Here is a 20,677-nt window from a genome sequence, read left to right as displayed (position 1 = left end):
AATGAAAAATCAAGGTAATTATGCAGTTGTGATTAGAGATTCATATTGAGATGTACAGAGATTCCAAGTTGGTTAAATTTTGTCTAGAGTTTAGACTGTCGGATAGATTTGTATAAATGCCTTGTACGACATAGCTTTGGGTATTTTTGTATAAAGAAAAGTATTTTAACAGTAATTTTTTTGTATTGATAATTACAGTTTTTCCGCTATATGAGATTATTTCAGCGTAACATTCGTGTTTATCTACAAGATAAAAGAAGAGAAATATCGGGATGTTACAAGCAAGCTATGAGGTGCTTATTAAACCAAAATCATGAATTCGCATAACAAATATTTAATAAAAAAATGTTTTTTAACATGTTTTACCAAACGCTTTTATGATTTTAAAAAGTAGCGATTTCAAAAACACTATTTTTGAAATCGCACTTAATGAAATCGCAATCCCAAACGAACCCTTAGTTATTTTCAAATGTATCCCAAAGTAATGTTATATAACACATTTTTATTTCATACTTATCATACAATGTTGGTATAGACTATAGTTGTCCCAACCAAATTCTTGTTTTTTATAAGAACTAATTCAATGCTTTGGTTGAGACTGCTACATAAGTATTGTACGATAACTATGGGATAATAATATAATTTTTAGCATTACTCTACTAACAATAGTTCTTGGCAGTTTTTAGAAGCAATAAATCTCCTATAAATTTGGGTCATAGGAACTCATACAACCTATTATCTAAAAAAATGACACATATCATCTATTAACACGTGAGAAACATATATATTTTTAATTGTATTTACTTCTCACATGTAACTTTTTAAAAGTTGAATTACTACCCCATTTGTAAAAAATTTCTGTCCAAAGGGAATTTTAGCAGGTTTTATTACTAATTTAACAAATAATATTTTAGCATTGGACCTCAAGATTCCTCCCCGTCTCTAGAGGCATTAATAAGAGGATAAAGTTTTTCTTAAAACTGGGTAAGAATAATTTCTTTCAATCTAGTCTATAAAAGTGACACGTGTCCCTTGAGTATGTGAGATGCACATATTTTTTTAATAGTAGGAACAAAGTTGCAATCAATTTTAATAAAAACTCATGTGCGTGTCATTTTTATAGATTAAGTTAAAGAAAATTTCTCCGATTCAGTTTGGAGAAAAACTTTATCCTTAATAAGATTGTTAGAATCCAAGTGAATTACTTTCATTATTAGATTTAGAATTTAATATCAAAATCTGATTTCAGAATCCACATGATTCACTTCTGCATGTTCATATGCCTATAAATAGGCTTTGTCACTCTCCAATAAAGACGATTTATTTATTTATTTTTAAAATCGTCTTTATTTCTCTTACTTAATTTTTAAAAAACAATATCTATTTGTATACAACTATTTTTTGGCATTTTCTACATTGGATATGGAAACTGTTGCTTATTAGATTTACTCGTTTACCAAATATAATTTCTTTTAGGTATTCAAGAGCAACTATAACCTTCCATGATGGCTTGTTTAAGGGCTATGTGTTTTCTTTGGTGTTTTTCTAATCTTAGATTCTTAGGTAGATATTATTTTCTAAAAATCAAGTAAGAGAAAAAAGAGCAACTTTTTTTTTTTTTTTTTTAATTTTTTTTTTTATAAAATAATATCCACCTAGGACTAAGAGAATACCTAGCATTCTCCATTGTTTAATAGGACAACCTTAAATCAGCGTATTTTCCTTCCATGATGGTTTGGTTTTAAAGTAATGTTAGAAATTACATTTTTATTTTACAATGTCGATTTAACAATGTAAACCAACCCTTGAATTAATATTTGTTAAAAAAAAATATAATTGATTGAGACTACTATGTTAACATTGTAAGATAATTGTGACATAAAAATGCAGCATATATCATTATTTTTGTTTTTAAGGTTTTAGTTTGAACTGGTTTTTAATTTACTTTCGTAAAACAGATGGGTCGGTCTTACATCATACGGAGAACCGATTATTCTATTATAATTCACAACAATTACTTATCTGAATTTCAAGCAATTTAAACAGATAATATAAAACTCAGATGTCTAAATAAGTAACCAAACAACCTCATATAAAGTTTCCATTCTTACCTGTTCAAATTACTAAAATTACACATAATTGTTATAAATTCCGATTATCCTGGATGTTTGACAAGCAACATGCCTATGAATGTTTCCTCCCTGTTTCCCTTTGCTATCTCAGAAAAAAAAAGAGCCTATGAATGTACCTCGTAATACACGTGGTACTCAGGATCTGTCTTTTCTCTCCCATATTTTCCCTTAACTTTCCTTTTTTTTTTTTTTTTTAATATATATATATATATATCACTTTAAACCTTTAAACTATCTGCATTATGAAAAGACCCTCAAAATAAAAAAAAACGCTCAATTTACACCTTAAAATTTCAATTTCAATTAATTTATCTCCCCTCCGTTAGTTTTAGCTGTTAACTTCTAACGAAAATGCTTAAAAATCTAAATTACCCTTCAATTTTATTTTTCTTTTTTTTTTAAAGAAAAAAAAATAAATTAAAGGTAAATTTAAAATTTAATAAAAAAGTCAAGAGTATAAACGTTATTTTATCATTTTGAATATTTAAAAGTAAATTGAGAGTTTTTAAATTTTGGGAAGTTTTTTCATAAATTTTACTTTAAGGTGTCTAAAGTAAAATTCACCTTTTTTAAATAATTTTTTTTTTTATATAATTTTTATACACTTTCCAGTCAACCTCTCACTTTACTCTGACTTTACCCTCACCCACCCACCTTCCTTCAAACCCAATCAAATTTCTTTCCCGGACAGCAGGCAATGTTTTTTTCACTCCAATTACAGGGCAAAAACAATTTTTATTTTTTTCGTAAATAGAAAACCAAACAGGTTCTTGTCGGTTGTCTCCCTCAATTATAGAGAAAAACCCAACAGACCAACCCAACTAACATTCATGGCTTCCTCTCGTTTTCCTCTACTTCTCTCCCTCTTTCTCCTCCTCCTCCTCCAACCACTCTTCTCCACCGCAAGCCTCAGCCGGAACGCCCTCCTCAGACCAGAGCTCCTCTCCCGGAGCACACCCATCAATGCCACTCCACCAACTCTCTTTTTTGAAGTTACCAAACCCATCCAACTCCCCAACACCAAGCCCTGCTCTTACCTCATCCTACAGCATGACTTCGGCTACACTTATGGGAAGCCCCCAGTTTTTGCAAACTACACACCCCCCTCGCACTGCGCATCCAAAAATTTCTCCAAGATTGTATTTGAATGGAATGCGACTTGTAAAGGCAGGCAATTTGACCGCATCTTTGGCGTTTGGCTTGGTGGGGTTGAGCTTCTTCGCAGCTGCACGGCGGAGCCGAGGGCTACCGGAATTGTTTGGAGCGTTCAGAAGGACATTACCAGGTATTATTCATTGCTTATGAAGAATCAAACTCTTGCTGTGTTTCTTGGTAATGTTATTACCAGTATTTATACTGGGGTGTACCACGTGAATATCACCATTCATTTTTATCCCGAGTCGAATTCGGATAATTCATTGTCTGAATACCAATCTCCGGCTGATTTGATCTTACCCATTTCGCGAAACCAGCCGTTGAATGATGGGTTGTGGTTTGAAATTGAGAATTCAACGGATATTGAGCTGAAGGAATTCAAGATTCCTCAAAATTCTTATAGGGCTTTGTTGGAGGTCTATGTTTCATATCATGAGAATGATGAGTTTTGGTATTTGAATCCTACGAATGACTATATTGAGGCAAATAATCTTACTGGCACGCCCGGAAATGGACCTTTTAGGGAGGTTGTGGTCAGTCTTGATGGGGAAGTTGTTGGTGCAATTTGGCCTTTTACTGTGATCTATACTGGAGGGGTCAATCCCCTCTTATGGAGACCCATTACTGGCATTGGATCATTCAATCTACCTTCTTATAATATTGAAATCACGCCGTTTTTGGGAAAGATACTTGATGGAAAGGCCCATAAGCTTGGATTTAGTGTGACAAATGCCTTGAATGTTTGGTATGTAGATGCAAATTTGCATCTTTGGTTGGACGGAAAGAGCTCAAAAATTGAAGGGGAGCTTTTGAAGCACATTAGCTCACCTGATGTTGTTTCGGTGGTATCTGATTTTAAGGGTTTAAATGGAACATTTTTGACTAGTGTAAGCAGGTCCATATCATCAACTGGATGGTTAAAGTCCTCCCTTGGGAATATCACGACCCATTGGGTTCAAAACTTCAGTTACAGCAATTCAATGGTGATGGGGAACGATGGGAATTTGCAGATTGTGGATCAAATCATCCATTTCAATGACAGTGCTCAAGCAAAGATCCCATCCTCTTCTGTTTACTCAACGAAATCACACAAAAAATACGCCGTTTATTTATACTACAACACCTTCGATCAAGGAAATGGAACTTCTTTTTCTCTTGAAAATTTAACATTGGGATTTAATGAGAATAATGCTGAGGCTGCTGGTTTCGGATTATCAAAGAGCTCTCTCAAAAATGTGCAGAATGCACAGGGCTATATGGCTGTCAAGGACAACCTGGTAACTAGTGGGTTGGGCAGTACACAACAAGTGTACAAATATGATGGAGGCAATTTCTGTTACTTTAGAAATATAAGCAGCTCAAACTATACAATTCTTTATGATGAAGTGAGAGACAAATGCCATAGAAGAACACGGACTCATATTGGTCCTGGGTTAAGCAGATGGAGGCCTTTCCATGCCCGAACGGCTTTTCTAGCATCCGGTCATATTGCTTGATTCTTCTACTGCTTCATGAAAGGATTTCTATCATACGAAATCCAGAGAATTCCTGCTAATGGGCACTGAAATAAAAAGTAAGTGTATTGTAATCTATAATCACTATGAAGAAAGATTTCTCTTGTGGATATTCTTGTAATTGTTATTAAATTATTTGCATTAGTAGTGATTCTGCTTTTGTTTTTCAAGAGGAGATGAACACTTGCTTCATTACGGCAACTCCAATTAATCATCCATATAAGTTTGTGGAAATTGGGTCCTAGAAAGTTAATTAGGGGTGCCTAAAAAAGTTTCATAAAACTTATTGTTGACTATATGTGTGTAAAATGATCGTCCCAAAGTAGATAGATGTTACAAGTACAAGTGGTTAATATAAAATAACTAGATTCAAACACATATATTTAAACTTTTGGGTTGAGTAGTGTCTTAACATGTTATATTTATTAGAAATGGGTTTTTGGCCTAACTCAACCCAAAAGTTAGCTCAAAAGTTGAGGTTTCCCCTCACCTTATAAATGGCCCATCTCCTTAATACCTAAGCAATGTGGGAATTTCAACACGCCCCCTCACGTGTGGCGGGAGGACATTTAAGCCAACACGTATGATAATGGGTGACAGTGGGCTACAGCCAATTGGGCTAGGCACGTGTGGCGGGAGGACATCCAAGCCAACACGTGCAACAATGGGAGAGACGGTGGACCACAGCCAATTGAACTGCTTTGATACCATATTAGAAATGAGTTTTAGGCCTAACTCAACCCAAAAGCTAGCTCAAGAGTTGAGGTTTCCTCTCACCTTATAAATGGCTCATCTCCTTAATACCCAAGCAATGTGGGACTTCCAACAATATTATAGTCTCACTAGATGAGATTCTTTCTGGTAAGTAGTATCAAAACCGAAGTTGGTGTGCTACATAGTAGATAGGGATAGTCCTATTTATGGTTAGACCAGGGATGATGTGCATGCATAGATAATAGGTCCCTTTTGTAGTTGGATCAAGGGTAGGGTACATGGTGTGAACAAACCCACAAAGCCTACAAGTGATTTTAAAAGCAATAGGATTGATAAAGTTTTTATTCAAGGAGGAGAGTATTAATGTGATGATGGACTCACAAGTCATGAAGAGATTATTGACTGTACACGTGTGAGTGTAAAAATGAGTAAAAATCTCACATTGAATAGATGTTACAAATGATTGTCAATATAACCCAATAAGGCCTAAATCTACAAGTTTAATTTTTTTTCGGTTAAGTGGTGTCCTAACATGTCATATTATGGTCTCATTGGATGGTTTTTCTAGGTGTCTATCTCCTCAATACTTATGCAACTAACCACCTTGTTCGATTATTTGCTAATATTCTCATTTAGTAGTGAGTTGAAGAAATGATATGTCTTATGTTGAGGTTTTATCCTTCAATTTAAATCATGATATAGATTATCATCTAGGATAAAGCCATTAGGCCTGTTTTATTAGTAGTTTTAGATGTGTGTTTTTCGAACATGTGTCGTGTATGTGAAGTCCGATGGAGAATATCATCATAGGCAGGGGGCTCCATATTATGCATTTGCCATGTTGTCTATTGTTGATGCAGAGTATAGATCCTTTTTCTTTCTTAGTTAATGGCACATTATAAACTGTTTTATTCGTAATCACAGCTCAAACGTCATAATTTTTGGTTTTCACGTGAGCTATATCACTTGCTTAATTCCTGGATTTGATTGTGCTCGCAATATGATTTTGTTCTACTCGAGAGTATGATTATCTCAAACAATACTTAAGTAGATAATTTTAGGGTAAATTACAATTTAATTTACCCTTCCAAACGGCCACCCTAATTTTACTTACACCTCGCACCTCGTAATTACGACTCACTAAAACTTGGACCACCAAACTATCAAATTATTCTGAGTTGCCTCTTGTGTCAGCTGCTAATTTGGATAGAAAATGTCACGTGCCAATCGCATGCATATTAGTCATTTCTTTAGCCAAAAATACCTCGTTTGAGCAATGAAATTACAAAAGTTTCCCTAACAAAATGGCTCTAACATAGTGGTTTTTAGGATAGGGTGGCCATTTAGCCGTCTCCAATAGAGCAAATTGGTGGTCGCATGGCCAACCCTAACAAAGCAAAGGGGTGGTTGCTTCTCTGTTGGATGGAGAGTGTCTGCGTGACCGCCCTCAACCATGCCTGTGCAACAGTACTTTGGTGGCAGTGTGACCACCCTTGTACTCTTTTGGGAAGGGGAGCATCCACGTAGCTACACCTCTTCTCTATTGGAAGGAGAGTGGCCGCATGACCACTCCTAAGCGATTAGAAAGGATGGCTGCGCGGCCAACCCCAATTGATGGTTGCGTGGCCGGCCACCCCCAATTGACTAGAGGCGTGGCCACCCTCAAGAGAGCAAAAGGAGGTGGCCACTCCCAAGAGAATGGAGAAGAGGGTGGCCAAGCAGCTACCCCTATGCTTTGTTGGCGTGGCCACCCATCCCAGAAATCACTCACTTGTATGTGATGCAATTTTATAATTTCATCGCTTAAACTGAGTATTTTTGGTAGAAGGAACGGTGGATGCGCACATAATTGACACGTGACACTTTCCATCCAAACTCGACCAAATTTGGCATGTCTCGAAATAACATGGTAGTTTGGTAGTCTGAGTTGTGGTGGCTCATAGTGTGGAGGTGCAAGTGAAATTAGGGTGGTAGTTTTGAGGGTAAAGTGTACTTATCACCCTACATGTTTGCTTATTTAACTGATGTCTTCAAGATGCTCACTTCTTTAATGAATTTCACTTATCAAAAAAAGTGCTTGCCTATTATTCCTTGAAACTGAATCACCCGACAAAGAGAAATACGTAGTATAAGTTTTGAGGTAACTATGTCGATAGAACTAGAAGTATGCTAAAGTACAAAACGCTGTCATTACATAAATAATATGTAAACCATTTCTAAACTTCTGTTTGGCAAGTAGAGGGAATATTATACATGTAACATAAACTGGTTTTGGCCTTATGAACCAATGGTCCAGTGACCTGCGAGCAATTTCCCTGAATTGGATTATGTGCTTATTTAATGTGCTTAATAGGAAACATATGTATCATATGTTTCATATGAGATATGTACTTGTGTTGATTCCATGTGAGTTGTTCAGGCTACAAAATCTTCTTGTTCTGTTTGTTTGCAATTCATGTCCACAACATATCTTAGTTTCTCATGGCTCAACATTTTCTTGTGTCACACATTTTAAAAGGCACTATTGTCTTCTTGTGGAGGTAATTAGGTCTAAATCAAGTTAATCTTTTTAGAAGTTTATGGGTATACCGCTGAAATGACTAACTTAGAAAGTAGGCTTTGCCAGCTTGAATGACCTGCCCTGAGAAAACTGGAGTCAGAAGAATAGTCATACTTGACCAAAAGAATGTTCTTAATTTTCATCCTTTGACCAATTCCTGATCTAGTTTAGATCCTTTGATTCTTTGCTGAAAGAGATAGAGATTAGATTATGGCCAATCTACTCCACAATGGTTATATATTTTTACCATGCCAAAACCCCCTGCTGTCACAAAGTTGGAATGCTCATTGGTGACTTAATTTCTGAAAAGCAAACTGATATAGGTTACTGCTTGTGGTGCTGCATCATTTTGTTGGCAGGTGACATTATTATTCTATTAATCTGAAACAAACAGTACTTTATTTATGATGAAGGAAAACTGGTACTTTCTTTATAGATCTTGAAGATTTAACTTCTTTATATTCTGGAGCCACATATACCACTGTTCTAGTTGACACTATTGATGGAATTCAGAGGAAATTTGGATTTGAATATGATTGTGTGTGTTGGCTGATACCTGAAACAGATACTGATGCTGTATGGTATATAAAAATTTGGTTCTGTACTCATCATTCCTTTTAGGTTAAAATTTGGCCATGGGCTGTCATATATCCTTTCCACTTCTGCTGAAGACTGCAAAATATGGAAGAACCATTACATATTGTTAGGCCTGCTTTACAGAGTGCCCTACACATTGGACCACTATTGTTAGCCAAAATTGAACTCTAAATGCCTATCCATGGCGGTATGACTTCTAAAAACATCTATTTTAGCTAAAAAATTTCACCGAATTTTACTAGTTAAAATAGCTAAAAATTATTTTTTATTTTATTTTATTTTAGCTATCAATGTTTTAAAAGTATTCCATGCAGCTTCACCATTTTAACTTATCCACTTTTACTATTTCATTTAAATATTATTTTTCTAACAATTTCTTTATGCTATATTTAACATTTGTATTTTGGGTAAGTAAAAATACGAACTTCAAATCCAAGGGTTTTTTGGCTTCAGAGATCTTTGCTATAGGTTGAAGAATGAAGAAGAGCTTAAAAGAAACCAAAAGCCTGTTTAGAACCCATCTCAAAAACCATCTCAGAAATAGAAATACAAAAAACAACCATTAACGGCATCTAAACCCAAAATCACCATCTTAGAGACGCACAATTCAACCTATCATTCAAGACAACCCAAATCATAAATAAAAAAACTTTAACCCAATATCACCTTCCTCGCCCATTTTTATCGGGACATAGATCCTCTCCATTTCAAATGAAATGAAAGGGATTCATTTAGTTATTTTTAGGAGGATAATTTTGTCATTTTACATTTTTTTGGACAAAATTACCCCATAAAAATAATTAAATGGTCACTTCCATTTCATTTGAAATTGAGAGGATGCTTCCCTTTTTTATTGGCCAAACTAGAGAGAGAGAGAGAAGAGGTACTTATGAGACTTGACGGCATGGGACTCAATGGACGGTGACAGCGAGACTTGATGGCTTGACACTAGGTGTGTGAATGAAGAGATGCTATGGCGCTTAGAAATTGGGTGGGGATCGAAGAGAGAGGTGAGGTGAGGTGTGTGTGAGAAAAGGAAATGGAAAAGGGAAGAGAGAAACATAAAATTTTAATGATTTTTTATTTTTTTGGTGAGTGAACGGTACTCACTATAAACAATTCTTAGCAAATTGATCTGTAAACCAGGCCAAAATTGTTATTTGCATATATTAAAAATGTTTAGTATAAGCAGACCAAAAATAGAACAACTATGCAAACCATGTGACTAAGAGTCTAAGAGATAAAAATTAATCATTTAAATTGTTTATTTTTTGAATTGAAAATTAGATTAGAGCAAAAGCATATATTGCATATCAAAAAATCTGCAATATATGACCTGACTATTATATATTAAATTTTAAGATAATTATATATTAAAAAAGGCCACCCCAGTTTGGCTTTTTATGGTGGTTCAGCTATCCCAAACAGCTAATGAAAAAGAAAGAGGGTTGGTCATTGGAAGTGGCCAAACTACCCCTAAAGGCCATGAAGTGATTCGGCCACCCCAAATACCAGTTGTGATACAAAATAAAATCAATGAGACAAAAAATAAAATTGTTAAACCGCATGAGAGTCAAAAGTATTAACCCAAATATAAAAATAACTCGGTTTCATATATCCAATTGAAATAAAATTCAACATCTACAATAAGCTCATGAAGAAGATATAATGGGACAAATATATTTTAGCATTTATGCCACCAACCATTAAAAATTGCATCCAATCATATTGAACTACTATTGCGTGTCAAATAAGACATTTAATTAGTACATATTATCAAATTGGACCAAAAAGAGGTCAAATGTGCTACACATGAATTTTTTTTTTTTTTTTTTTTTTTTTTTTTGTCCTTCTTAAAATACCCTTAAAAAGTTCACATACACCAACATTGAATTAACCAAATGAAACGACAAAATTACCCACAAATAATTAACCAACGGGTGCATTTGACCCTCAAATTAGGGTGCATTCACATTGTTACCCTAAAAGGGTAAGAAATTTTTACTATTTTAAAAGAAATTAGAGAAAAGTTCACGTACCCCCTCAAACTACCACCTAATTGATAATGTCCCCCCTAAACTTTCAATTGTAACAATGTTCCCCCTCCCAAACTACAAAAAATTGTCAATATTCCCCCAATAACAAAACTACCCTTAATAAATTAAAAACAAAAAATGTTAAAACTTCTAGAAAAAACCTAAAACTAAAAAAAATTCCAAAGGGTGGCAAATTGATAAAAAAAATCCTTTTTATAAGAAAAAAATTAAAAATTTTCAATTTTTTTTTTTGGTTATAAAAATTGAAATTTTTTGTTTTGTTTTATAACTTTTTTAAATAAAAATTTTCATTTTTTTTAAAAAATTATTTATTATTTATTTTTATTAATTTATAGGGGTATTTTTGTCTTATTGAGAAATATATAAGGGCATTTTTATTTTTTTGCTAGCCTTGGGGGGCACATTGACAATATTTTGATAGTTTAAGGGGATATTATCACAATTGAAAGTTTCAGAGGGACATTGTCAATTGAATATTAGTTTAAGGGGAGTATGTTGACTTTACCCAATAAATTATAAATTCTCAAATTATGTAAATGATTTTGACTCTTTTGGAATTTTTACTAATTTGTAATAAAGTAACAACATTTAGTGTCTGATGCTAGATCATTAAATTTGTATAGTAAAAACGTGACAAGATTTTACAAAAGCCCCCACTTTAGAGCATTTACCTTTGCCTCAATAAATGTTTAGCTAAATAATTACTTTTTTTTTAAAAAAAAAAAACTATCTATTTTCTCAAAGCACATATATCCCACTTAACATTTTAAGTATCAACTTTCACTTTTTCCTTTAAAATATTATTTATTTAACTACTTTCTCTATTTTCAAAGAAGAAAGATAACAATATTAGATTTTTTTAATTATTATCAAATATGCATGGTTGAGCTACGGTGCTCAACTTTGTTACTTAACAAATGTTTGGTTATTTTGTTAAGCCGGATGTTGGGTATTTTTAATTATATAACTTAACCAAATAGTCAAAAAGTTATTTTATTGAGTTGAATGTAAGTGCTCTGGCGGATAATTTGGGGCAAATTAATGTCATATTTTCTCTCCTTTTTTTTTATTATTAAAAATAAATTTTGGGCTTATGGGTTTTAATTCCTTATAAACAGAAAAACTTATTAGGGCAAAAATTGCAACATGTCATATTTTCTATCTTTTTTTTAAAAAAAAATTTGGGCAAATGGGTTTTGATTCCTTATAATTTATAAATTAGAAAATCTTATTAAAGCAAAAATTTCAACCACCGTCTCCCTATTGGCGCGTGGGCCATTGTATCGCCCATTTTCTGATCACTATCCATAGCCGCAGTTGACACAGCGCAGTCAGAGAGATAAGAAAATCTCTCTCTCTCTCTGTCTCTCTCTCTCTAGCTTCTCGGAGATGGGTTTCTCTTCCACAACCAGGTAAGCTCTCTCTCTCTCTCTCTCTCTTCTGTTGCTTCTTTTTTTCTTTTTTTCTTTTTTCTGACTTGCAATTCTGAGTTTGGAATTTGGTGTACATGCAGTGTGGTCTGTTGTTCTCTGGGATGGAAATCTTCAAGCTTGTTCCTTCAATTCGGGTTAAACTCTAGCTGCCACACTGGACCTCTCTTTCCTCCTAAAAGAAAATGCCTCCCTAAAGAGTTCAATGTAGCATGCTCTTCTTCCCCTTCTTCTGGTATGTTTACTTTTCTTCTCTATTCTATGAATGTATGTTTTAGAACCATAGCCCAATTCAATTAATGTATCATTGTTTGCATTGGGTTTTCTAGAACACTGAAATTCAAGAAGTAATGCCCAAACCAATCCCAATTTACAATTTTTCCCCCCTCCTATATTTCTTGTTTGTATATTGAAATGGATATGCTTATTATATATGAGGACTTTTGTGCATTGTCATCCAAAATGCCAAACACAAAAATAAAGAAAACGAAAAAACAAAGCTAAAATTATGAACGAATTCCGAAATGATTTGCTACGGGAAAAAGTTACCAATTTCCTCACTAATTTACTGGATTTGAAGAACCAACGAAAAAAAAAAAAAAACTATTTTATATCCTATAAAATTGAACCAAAAGAGAAAAATAGGAGAGGGTGTTTATAAAGGGGCTTCTCCTAAAATGCTATCTAATAATGTTACAAAGTGACTGGTGTGTCTGGAAGTTTAATCTGAGTGTAAGAAGAAATTGAAGTAGTAGAAATTTATTTATGCTGTTGTTTTGTGGCTGTTAGACATCACAATTTTCTGATTGAATTGTGGACAACAATGGGACAAACTGTTAGTGGTTGACTGAAGCTCTAAACTAAGCAAGTACTAATACATATTGGTTGCATTAATGCTAGTCTTGTACGATTTATGTCATAGCAAATGGGTGGGATGATGCTTGGAAATTACTTTATACTCATCTAGACGCCAATATCTGTCAATACATATTGGTTGGATCAATGCTAGTCTCGTATGATTTATGTCATAGCAAACGGGTGGGATGATGCTTGGAAATTATTTTATACTCATCTAGACGCCAATATCTGTCATGCTATCAAAGAAATGCTTTATCATATCTGTGATTCAGCTGGCCCCTTCAATAGACACCCTATATTGTTGTTTTAAGGATTCAAATCTTATAAGGTTCAACTGGGGATTTTATGATATCTTGGTGCCTGTTTTAATATGACCATTGCTGGTTTTACCTGTACAAGCTATTTTAGTGTTGTCAGCCCTGTATGCCTATTGTAGTATTGGTACCTCTGCTCACTATGGATTTTTTCCCAATGTTTGGACTCCATGTCATGAGTCATCTATTTGCATCTGCTTCTTAACCTTGTTATCTTCGGGACTTGTGAAATTTTTCCCTTTGGAAAATCAAGTAATTGTCGAACAATGGATTACTATCCTGATGTTTCACTCCATGATTGGAGACATGTGGGAGCTTCCTCTAATATCTCATCTTATTTGTATTTCCAGATCCACTTTTGGTTAAGGCTGCAAGAGGAGAACCTGTAAGACGACCTCCAGCATGGATGATGCGCCAGGCGGGAAGGTATATGGCTGTTTATAGAAAGCTTGCCGAGAAATATCCATCCTTCAGAGAGAGGTCAGAGACAACTGATCTCATTGTTGAAATCTCTTTGCAGCCTTGGGAAGCTTTCCATCCTGATGGAGTGATTATCTTCTCTGACATACTGACCCCTCTACCTGCCTTTGGTGTCCCATTCGACATAGAAGAAGTAAGGGGTCCTGTTATCCAGTCACCTATTCGTTCTGAAGAGGGACTGAAGGCTCTGCATCCCATTGACTTAGAGAAAGTTCATTTTGTGGGGGAATCCCTTAGGATATTGCGCCAGGAGGTAACTCCGATATTCATAACATGCCTAGGAAGAATGCCAATAGTACTGTTTAGTATTAGTTTTAAATGTTATGCTTCTCTAAGTTCTTCAACTATTTACTTGTTCTTCTATGTAGGTTGGTGGACATGCTGCTGTTTTAGGTTTTGTAGGAGCACCTTGGACAATAGCTACATATATAGTGGAAGGGGGTACAACGCGTACTTATACAACCATAAAGAGCATGTGCCATACTGCCCCACATGTATTGAGAGCTCTTCTTTCTCATTTGACACGGGCAATATCAGACTACATTATTTTCCAAGTGCAGTCTGGGGCTCATTGCATACAAATTTTTGATTCATGGGGCGGGCAACTACCACCTGATATGTGGGAAAGCTGGTCAAGGCCTTATATTGAAGAGGTGAGTTAGAATAACTATGGTTTCACTGTTGTAGCTCTATATGGAACTGATTATGTTAAACTGGGCACTGTAAACCTTTCTTACATCTAGCACTATGATATCATGACTTCTTGTGCTCCTTTTTCACCTTGTGGGTATTTCGCTTCATCTCATTGTTTGCTTTGTTGAGAAAGCAATAAATTCAATGCATAAAAGCACTGGAGCAAAGCTTTATGCCCCGATTCGTGTTCCCTTCCTTCTTAGTTTATTGTTTCACTTGGTTGCCATGATATGCATAAGTGTGAAGTTTCAATTCTAATTTGTTAATATATCATATGAAGAATATTGTTCAATTTGCAGTTCATGAAGATTGTAGAGCACAATTTGTTACATGTGAAGAGTGATTGAAAGATGAAGAACATCGCCTATCTGTTGTTTCCTTGTTACTTTTCTTTTTTATGAAATATACGAGTGATATCTACATGCTTTTAGCATGTTATACTTGACAAAATTGCAGGATTTGTCCTTTTTTTTTTTCTTCTTCTTTTTTTTTTTTTTTTTTCATTTTGGTGACAGAAGTATGATTTGGATAAGTTTACACAGTTTCTTCTTTCTCCTTGCAATTCATTGGTTTTGTAAAATTGCAGATTGTAAGTACAGTAAAGAATAAATGTCCTCAAACACCACTTGTTCTCTACATCAATGGAAATGGTGGCCTTCTTGAGCGTATGAAAGGGACTGGTGTGGATGTGGTTGGGCTTGACTGGACAGTAGACATGCAAGATGGGAGGAAACGATTAGGTGGGGAGATCAGTGTACAGGGCAATGTCGACCCTGCTTACTTATTTTCTCCTCTACCTGCTCTGACAGAAGAAATTCAAAGGTTTGTGACAAAATTTTCTGATCAAATTTCCTTCACCGCTAACTCATTCTGGCATGTTATTGACTTAGAGCCATCTCTGATCTTTTGTATGTGATGGCCACAGGCTTTCCTGTTTGTCTTCCATTGCATAAGATTTTATAGATGGGACCTTTCTACTCATTCAATAAAAAAGAGTTGAATAGGCATATAAAGCCATTGAAATTGGTGAACAATGAAGCTGTTGTCCCACACAGGGCAGATAAAAGATTTTAATTGCTTGGAAAATTTTATTAATGAAAAATTCTAATGGACATCTACTTGACTCTGCAAGTATGAACTGGTCGAGTCTTTTTATTTCATACATTGAAAAAACCAGTGTAACAAGGGCACCATGGGTGTCATTTTCTAACATAATTGCTATGTGTTAAGACTTTGCAACATCAGAGAAATGTATCTGGCATAATGACATCTACAAGGTGTCTGACTTGACATAAAATAATGGCTAAAATGGGAGTATGAGTTCATGTAGATGATTCTGGCATGGGTGATTAATCTTATACTTTTGGTGGTTGTTGAAATTAAAACTAAAATTCAGTTTCGAACTTGTATGATAATTGAACTGACATAATTTGTTTCTCAGGGTTGTGAAGTGCGCAGGTCGAAAGGGGCACATTCTTAATTTAGGGCACGGTGTTCTCGTTGGGACCCCTGAAGAAGCCGTTGCACATTTTTTTGAAGTTGCAAGAAGCTTGAATTTTGATGCATCTTTTCAAGATCAACCAGTGGAGGATTCTAAATTGGTAGTTTGAGGATGATATTCATTTAGCAAATTAGCACAAGCCAGCTGTTTTGTTTTAGTAATTGGATTTTTGTTAATTCACACCTTATTCTATTCCTTTGGCTCCCATGCTTAATCTCACATTAGCTCTGAGGCTCTGTACATTCTTGTGGGTGAGTCTAGCAGGTATAATGAGATTTTTTTTTTTTTTTTTGGTGTGTCAAACAAAAAGAAACCATGGAAGACTCTAAGAAGCAAACTGCCAACCAAGTAGTGGTTGGACATTATTAAAAAATTACAGCAAACTACAACACGTTTAACGGTCCAGATTTAATTCACCATTTATGTCAAAAGCATACAAAGTACGCACTATATCAAGCGCTTAAACCCGTGAAATGCTTCTAGAAGATTCTCAAAACCGCCGCAAAGCCTCTGTTAGATTCTTGAGTGCCTTGTCATATGATACAAATCCCATGAACCACAGGTCATGACCATCCCTTGTGACAATCTGGATGTACTTTTCTGAAGGGTTCGATCTATTAGCAGAAGGATTGACTCCTCCCAACTGATCAAGCTGCACAACAATCTAGACATCTACCAAAAACGTTAAAATATAATTTCTAGCATTACTTGCTTCGAAAAAAAAAAGAAGTGAAAAAGAAATATCTGTAATACCACCTTGTAGTAGATCCACTCTGGGTGGCCTGGGGAGGGATAATAACATAGGGGTTGGTCACTGCAAAAGGCAAGTCTTTTGGTGGATAAGTAGAGTGTTCCGATGACAGGCCCAGAGGAAGTAGAGAAATAACAGGCATATGACTTTGAGAGCTTCTCTCCGGGCACACTATTAAATATTTGCCGGAAAATGTGATCATGCCCTCCTTCGGCGAGTATCTTTGTCCCCTGAGCAAGCCTTGCCATTGCTGCATCCGTCACACTAGGACTTGTTCTCACTGTACTTACAAATCATTCAAATTATATTTTTATATGAAAAACCCATTTGGAAAATACAAGAATCGAGTGCGAAGTGTAAAGAACTCAAATACAAATTTTGTGACTAAGTTAAACCCCACAATACTCATCATTTAGTATTAACCATTTTGTTCACTTATTGATTTACCTACCATTCTCGTTTTTCATTTCCTGACATGCCTCGACTCCTCAATTTGGCCGAAGGATGGTTCGGCCACCCTTCATTTGGCCAAAGGGAGTGGCTCCACTACATCGTTTTTTTTTTTTTTTTTTTTTTTTTTTTTTTTAAATAAAAAAACATTCTTTAAGTTTTTTGTTTTTATTTTATTAAGGGTATTTTTTTTCATTGGACGGTCATTAACAAATTTTTGGTAGTCGGGGGATATTGTCAAGGATCTGGATTCTAGGGTTAGTGAAAAACAGCCATATATCTACAGTAGAAATTTTTTATTGGCCCACCCAAATGTAATCGATGTTTTTTTAACTCACAAACTCATGCCGTTTAACCAAACAACAAACTTTCTCTTTTCTTTTATGTAACTTCACGCCTTTTGATTGAGCAAACCCTCGTATATAACTAACTAAATACTAAAAGTAAACAAATAAAAATATTTCCATGTGAAAAAAACAAAAATACTCATAAAATATAACTAAGTGGATTCTCTCTAGTTGATTTCCGGTTCAAATGAATCGGACGGAGAGAATCCTCTTCATTGACAAATCCTCTAGGAGAAATGCTAAACATCCCATGGGAACTAGCTTTTGGAAAAAAAAATTAGGATGTGTAGGACTTCTCACCCTCGTGGAACCACACTAAGCTCAGGCACTAAACAATCACAGAATGAAGTTCAAAGCCCGGAACTGGAGGCCCCGCTTCTGCCCAGAACGACCATCGCTCGCCTTTGAGACCATCAATCTTGCCGAAGATCCCAACCACCTCGGCAGGTATCCCATTCTCTCTCTCTCTCTCTCTCTCTCTCTCTCTCTCTGTATATTTGATTTGGGGTTTTTTGGTTCTGATGTTTTGTTCTAGTTATGAGTGCAAAATTGTGTTAGCGAAGAAGATAATTGATTTGTGTTGGAGAATCTTTACCCCTCTGAGTAAGATCACAATTTTGTGTGTTTGCAGGCGGTTTTGTTTGGGTAAGAGCAATTGCCATTCAGTAATGGGATAAAGCTTCAAATTCTGTTATTTTTGGAGTAAAAAGGAAAAAAATTGCAAATAACTAAGAGGCACTCACGGTGATGCCAGACATTGTCGGCCATGACCTCTGCTTTTCTTGTGACAACCTCGGCCTTCTTCCCACACCGACTCAACGCGTCAATCACCTTCTCCATCGGACCTGTAACAATAAAAATACTTTCTCTACTAAGAAGAAAAAGAAAATAAAAAAAACCCTTGACAATATTAATAAACCAGGAAATTATTAAGAACTCACGCTTGCCGGATGAGGAATCTGACGATGTGGGCACAGGGGAGATGCTGATGTAAGGGTTATTCATTTTGTTGTTGTAGTTGATATGGCGTTTAGTTTGATCGTCGGAGAATTTTGTAGTAATCCGATGGCGCTAAGCGGAAGGGCCGTCGCTCAACGGATATATATATATATATATATATAGACTATAGTTGAAGTGATAAGCTGAGTCACTGGGAATCAAGTAAAAAGAGTTGATCTCTTTGAGACGGCAATGGCGGCGATGCAAAGAACAAAAGCCAAAAAGCAAACTGGAAACAACTGAATATGTTCCCCACGGACCTTTTAACTACAATGTTCTCCATTACAAAATAAAATAATAAAAGAAAACCAAAAACCTAGTTGAATTCTAGTTCATAAAAAAAAAAAATAAAAAAATAAAAAAGCGATGAAAGATTCGGAGTGGCTTTTTTTAAAAAAAAAAAAAAAAAAAAAAGGGAATTTTGACATTCTTTCAATTGAAAGATAGATACACTAAAGAGTTTGTTTGGAATTGCGTTTGAGAAATAGAGCTTTTAAGTTAAAAAAAAAAAAAAAAAAAAAATTGAGCAAAATCTTTATTTTTAAGTTTTTTCCAAAAATGCGTTCTGACCATTTTTAAACTTTTTAAATCTTAAAAGCGCTTTTATTTTTTTTACCAAACGAATATTTTTTCTTGAAATTGATTTTTTGAGTGTTAAAAGCACTTTTAAGCATTTCAAACGCAATTTCAAACAGACCCTAAATTAATACTTTTTAAAGTTCAAAAATATGAATGCAAAGTAATGAAAAATGAACGGTAGTAAGTGAAGTTTTTTCATATAAAAAAATAATATTAATGTTGCTGTCTCAATTAACCTTTAGATATCTTGAATGCAAGATATTATAATTTATTATTTTTTTTTTTTAACATGTTCACACAAGGGAGGAATGAAAAAGAGATATTCGAACTAATAACTTCCGTTTCATGAGACGTGATTCACAACTGATTGAATTATTCCTTAAAGATCGATTAGACATTATAATTCTATTTGACAAAATTGATGTGATACTTTTATCTGACCCTTAAATTAATCAATTGTTGAAATATATATATATATATATATATATATATATATAATAATTAATTTAGAGAGCCGCATCAACATTATTAAACAATTAAAGAATACAAATATAGCATCTATCATTACTCTATTATATTATGGTCAAAAGTTTTTGAAGAATGGGAATTTGAGGAGTTTGAGTGTTTTGGAATAAGAAAACAAAGTGCTTAGGAATATACTTTTTCAAAAATATTCGGTGCGTCCCACTAGAACCTGCCCCTTTGCAAAACAACCTAATGAGAATTTTTTTTTTTTTTTTTGAAGGGGACCTAATGACAACTTAATTAGATAGTGATGGTTAAAAAAGCTTCATAAACTTAAATAAAAAATAAAAAGATAAATGTATTTCTGGTTATTGTGGTTTGTGGTTTTTACAAATAGCTCATTAAGTTTTTTCTTTTTAAATCTTGTTTATATATATAGTAATTTTTTTTTATTGTACACTTAGATTGGTACTGATGTTACATATTAACGAATTCTGTCAACTTTTTTAACGACAAGAACTAATTTGTTCTTTTTGCTAACCCTAGGGAGTGATTAATCATTTTTTAAAACTTAGAGAGTTATTTGTCAAAATTTCAAAGCATAGAGACCAAAAATGCATTTATCCCTATCATTCCACCTTAGCTCTGACACATGGAGATATTTTACTTGTTCGGATGAATTATCCTTTTGGCGGGGCGGTTGAATGGGATTATTTCCAACACAATCAAATAAGGAGCGGTGGTTGACCATTGTATCTTACCTAGACACCGGTGTTATATTTTATGTCCCTCGCAACGTGCAAACCTCACTGTAAATGTGGATGATCTTTATGGATTGTGAATTAATTATTAATATTATAATGTACACTTCACCAAGAATGATTTATTCAAAACCCAATGATATTTTTAAAACTATACATTTTTATGCTCATTTTCAATTAAACTGAGCGTACAACATAGGCTAAGTTTCATTGGTGATTTACTTTCATCGCAGACTTTTGTAAATACTTTTTTACTAGTAAAATATTATTTTTATATATTAGAGGTGCAAGTGCAAAGGTTAAAATTAAAGTTCTTTTGC

General features: G+C 34.5%; 3 protein-coding genes across 3 annotated transcripts; 2 read left to right on the top strand and 1 right to left on the bottom strand.

Moving 5' to 3' along the window:
* Positions 1–2,891: 2,891 nt before the first annotated feature.
* Positions 2,892–4,971, top strand: LOC132174923 (Peptide-N4-(N-acetyl-beta-glucosaminyl)asparagine amidase A protein). Its single transcript, XM_059586676.2, is given in 2 exon segments — positions 2,892–4,774; positions 4,776–4,971. Coding segments are annotated over 2 exon segments (1,839 nt in total). The 5' UTR covers positions 2,892–2,962; the 3' UTR covers positions 4,803–4,971.
* A 7,043-nt stretch (positions 4,972–12,014) lies between these two features.
* Positions 12,015–16,247, top strand: HEME1 (Uroporphyrinogen decarboxylase). The gene is made up of 6 exons (XM_059588582.2): positions 12,015–12,141; positions 12,243–12,394; positions 13,682–14,064; positions 14,180–14,464; positions 15,091–15,326; positions 15,946–16,247. The coding sequence occupies exons 1-6, from the start codon at positions 12,119–12,121 to the stop codon at positions 16,112–16,114; spliced, it is 1,248 nt and encodes a 415-aa protein (XP_059444565.1). The 5' UTR covers positions 12,015–12,118; the 3' UTR covers positions 16,115–16,247.
* A 78-nt stretch (positions 16,248–16,325) lies between these two features.
* Positions 16,326–18,794, bottom strand: LOC132176391 (GEM-like protein 1). Its single transcript, XM_059588583.2, has 4 exons — positions 18,495–18,794; positions 18,297–18,398; positions 16,762–17,036; positions 16,326–16,669 (listed from the first exon to the last, which is right to left on the bottom strand). The coding sequence occupies exons 1-4, from the start codon at positions 18,556–18,558 to the stop codon at positions 16,496–16,498; spliced, it is 615 nt and encodes a 204-aa protein (XP_059444566.1). The 5' UTR covers positions 18,559–18,794; the 3' UTR covers positions 16,326–16,495.
* Between the last annotated feature and the right edge of the window lie 1,883 nt (positions 18,795–20,677).

This window comes from Corylus avellana, chromosome 3, assembly GCF_965113065.1.
Source record: "Corylus avellana chromosome 3, dhCorAvel1.hap1.2, whole genome shotgun sequence".
Taxonomy (NCBI): Eukaryota; Viridiplantae; Streptophyta; class Magnoliopsida; order Fagales; family Betulaceae; genus Corylus; species Corylus avellana.
The sequence above is the reverse complement of the archived record's forward strand: the minus strand, read 5'-3'. Positions and strand labels throughout refer to the sequence as shown.

Bases quoted from the DNA above. Each gene is read 5' to 3' on its own strand.
- HEME1 (XM_059588582.2), top strand. From the start codon at position 12,119: ATGGGTTTCTCTTCCACAACCAG. The intron at 14,465-15,090 runs GTGAGTTAGAAT...GTAAAATTGCAG, and splicing joins CAAGGCCTTATATTGAAGAG to ATTGTAAGTACAGTAAAGAA. The intron at 15,327-15,945 runs GTTTGTGACAAA...TTTGTTTCTCAG, and splicing joins CTGACAGAAGAAATTCAAAG to GGTTGTGAAGTGCGCAGGTC.
- LOC132176391 (XM_059588583.2), bottom strand. From the start codon at position 18,558: ATGAATAACCCTTACATCAGCATCTCCCCTGTGCCCACATCGTCAGAT. The intron at 18,399-18,494 runs GTGAGTTCTTAA...TTATTGTTACAG, and splicing joins AGATTCCTCATCCGGCAAGC to GTCCGATGGAGAAGGTGATT. The intron at 17,037-18,296 runs GTGAGTGCCTCT...TTGTAAGTACAG, and splicing joins CGACAATGTCTGGCATCACC to TGAGAACAAGTCCTAGTGTG.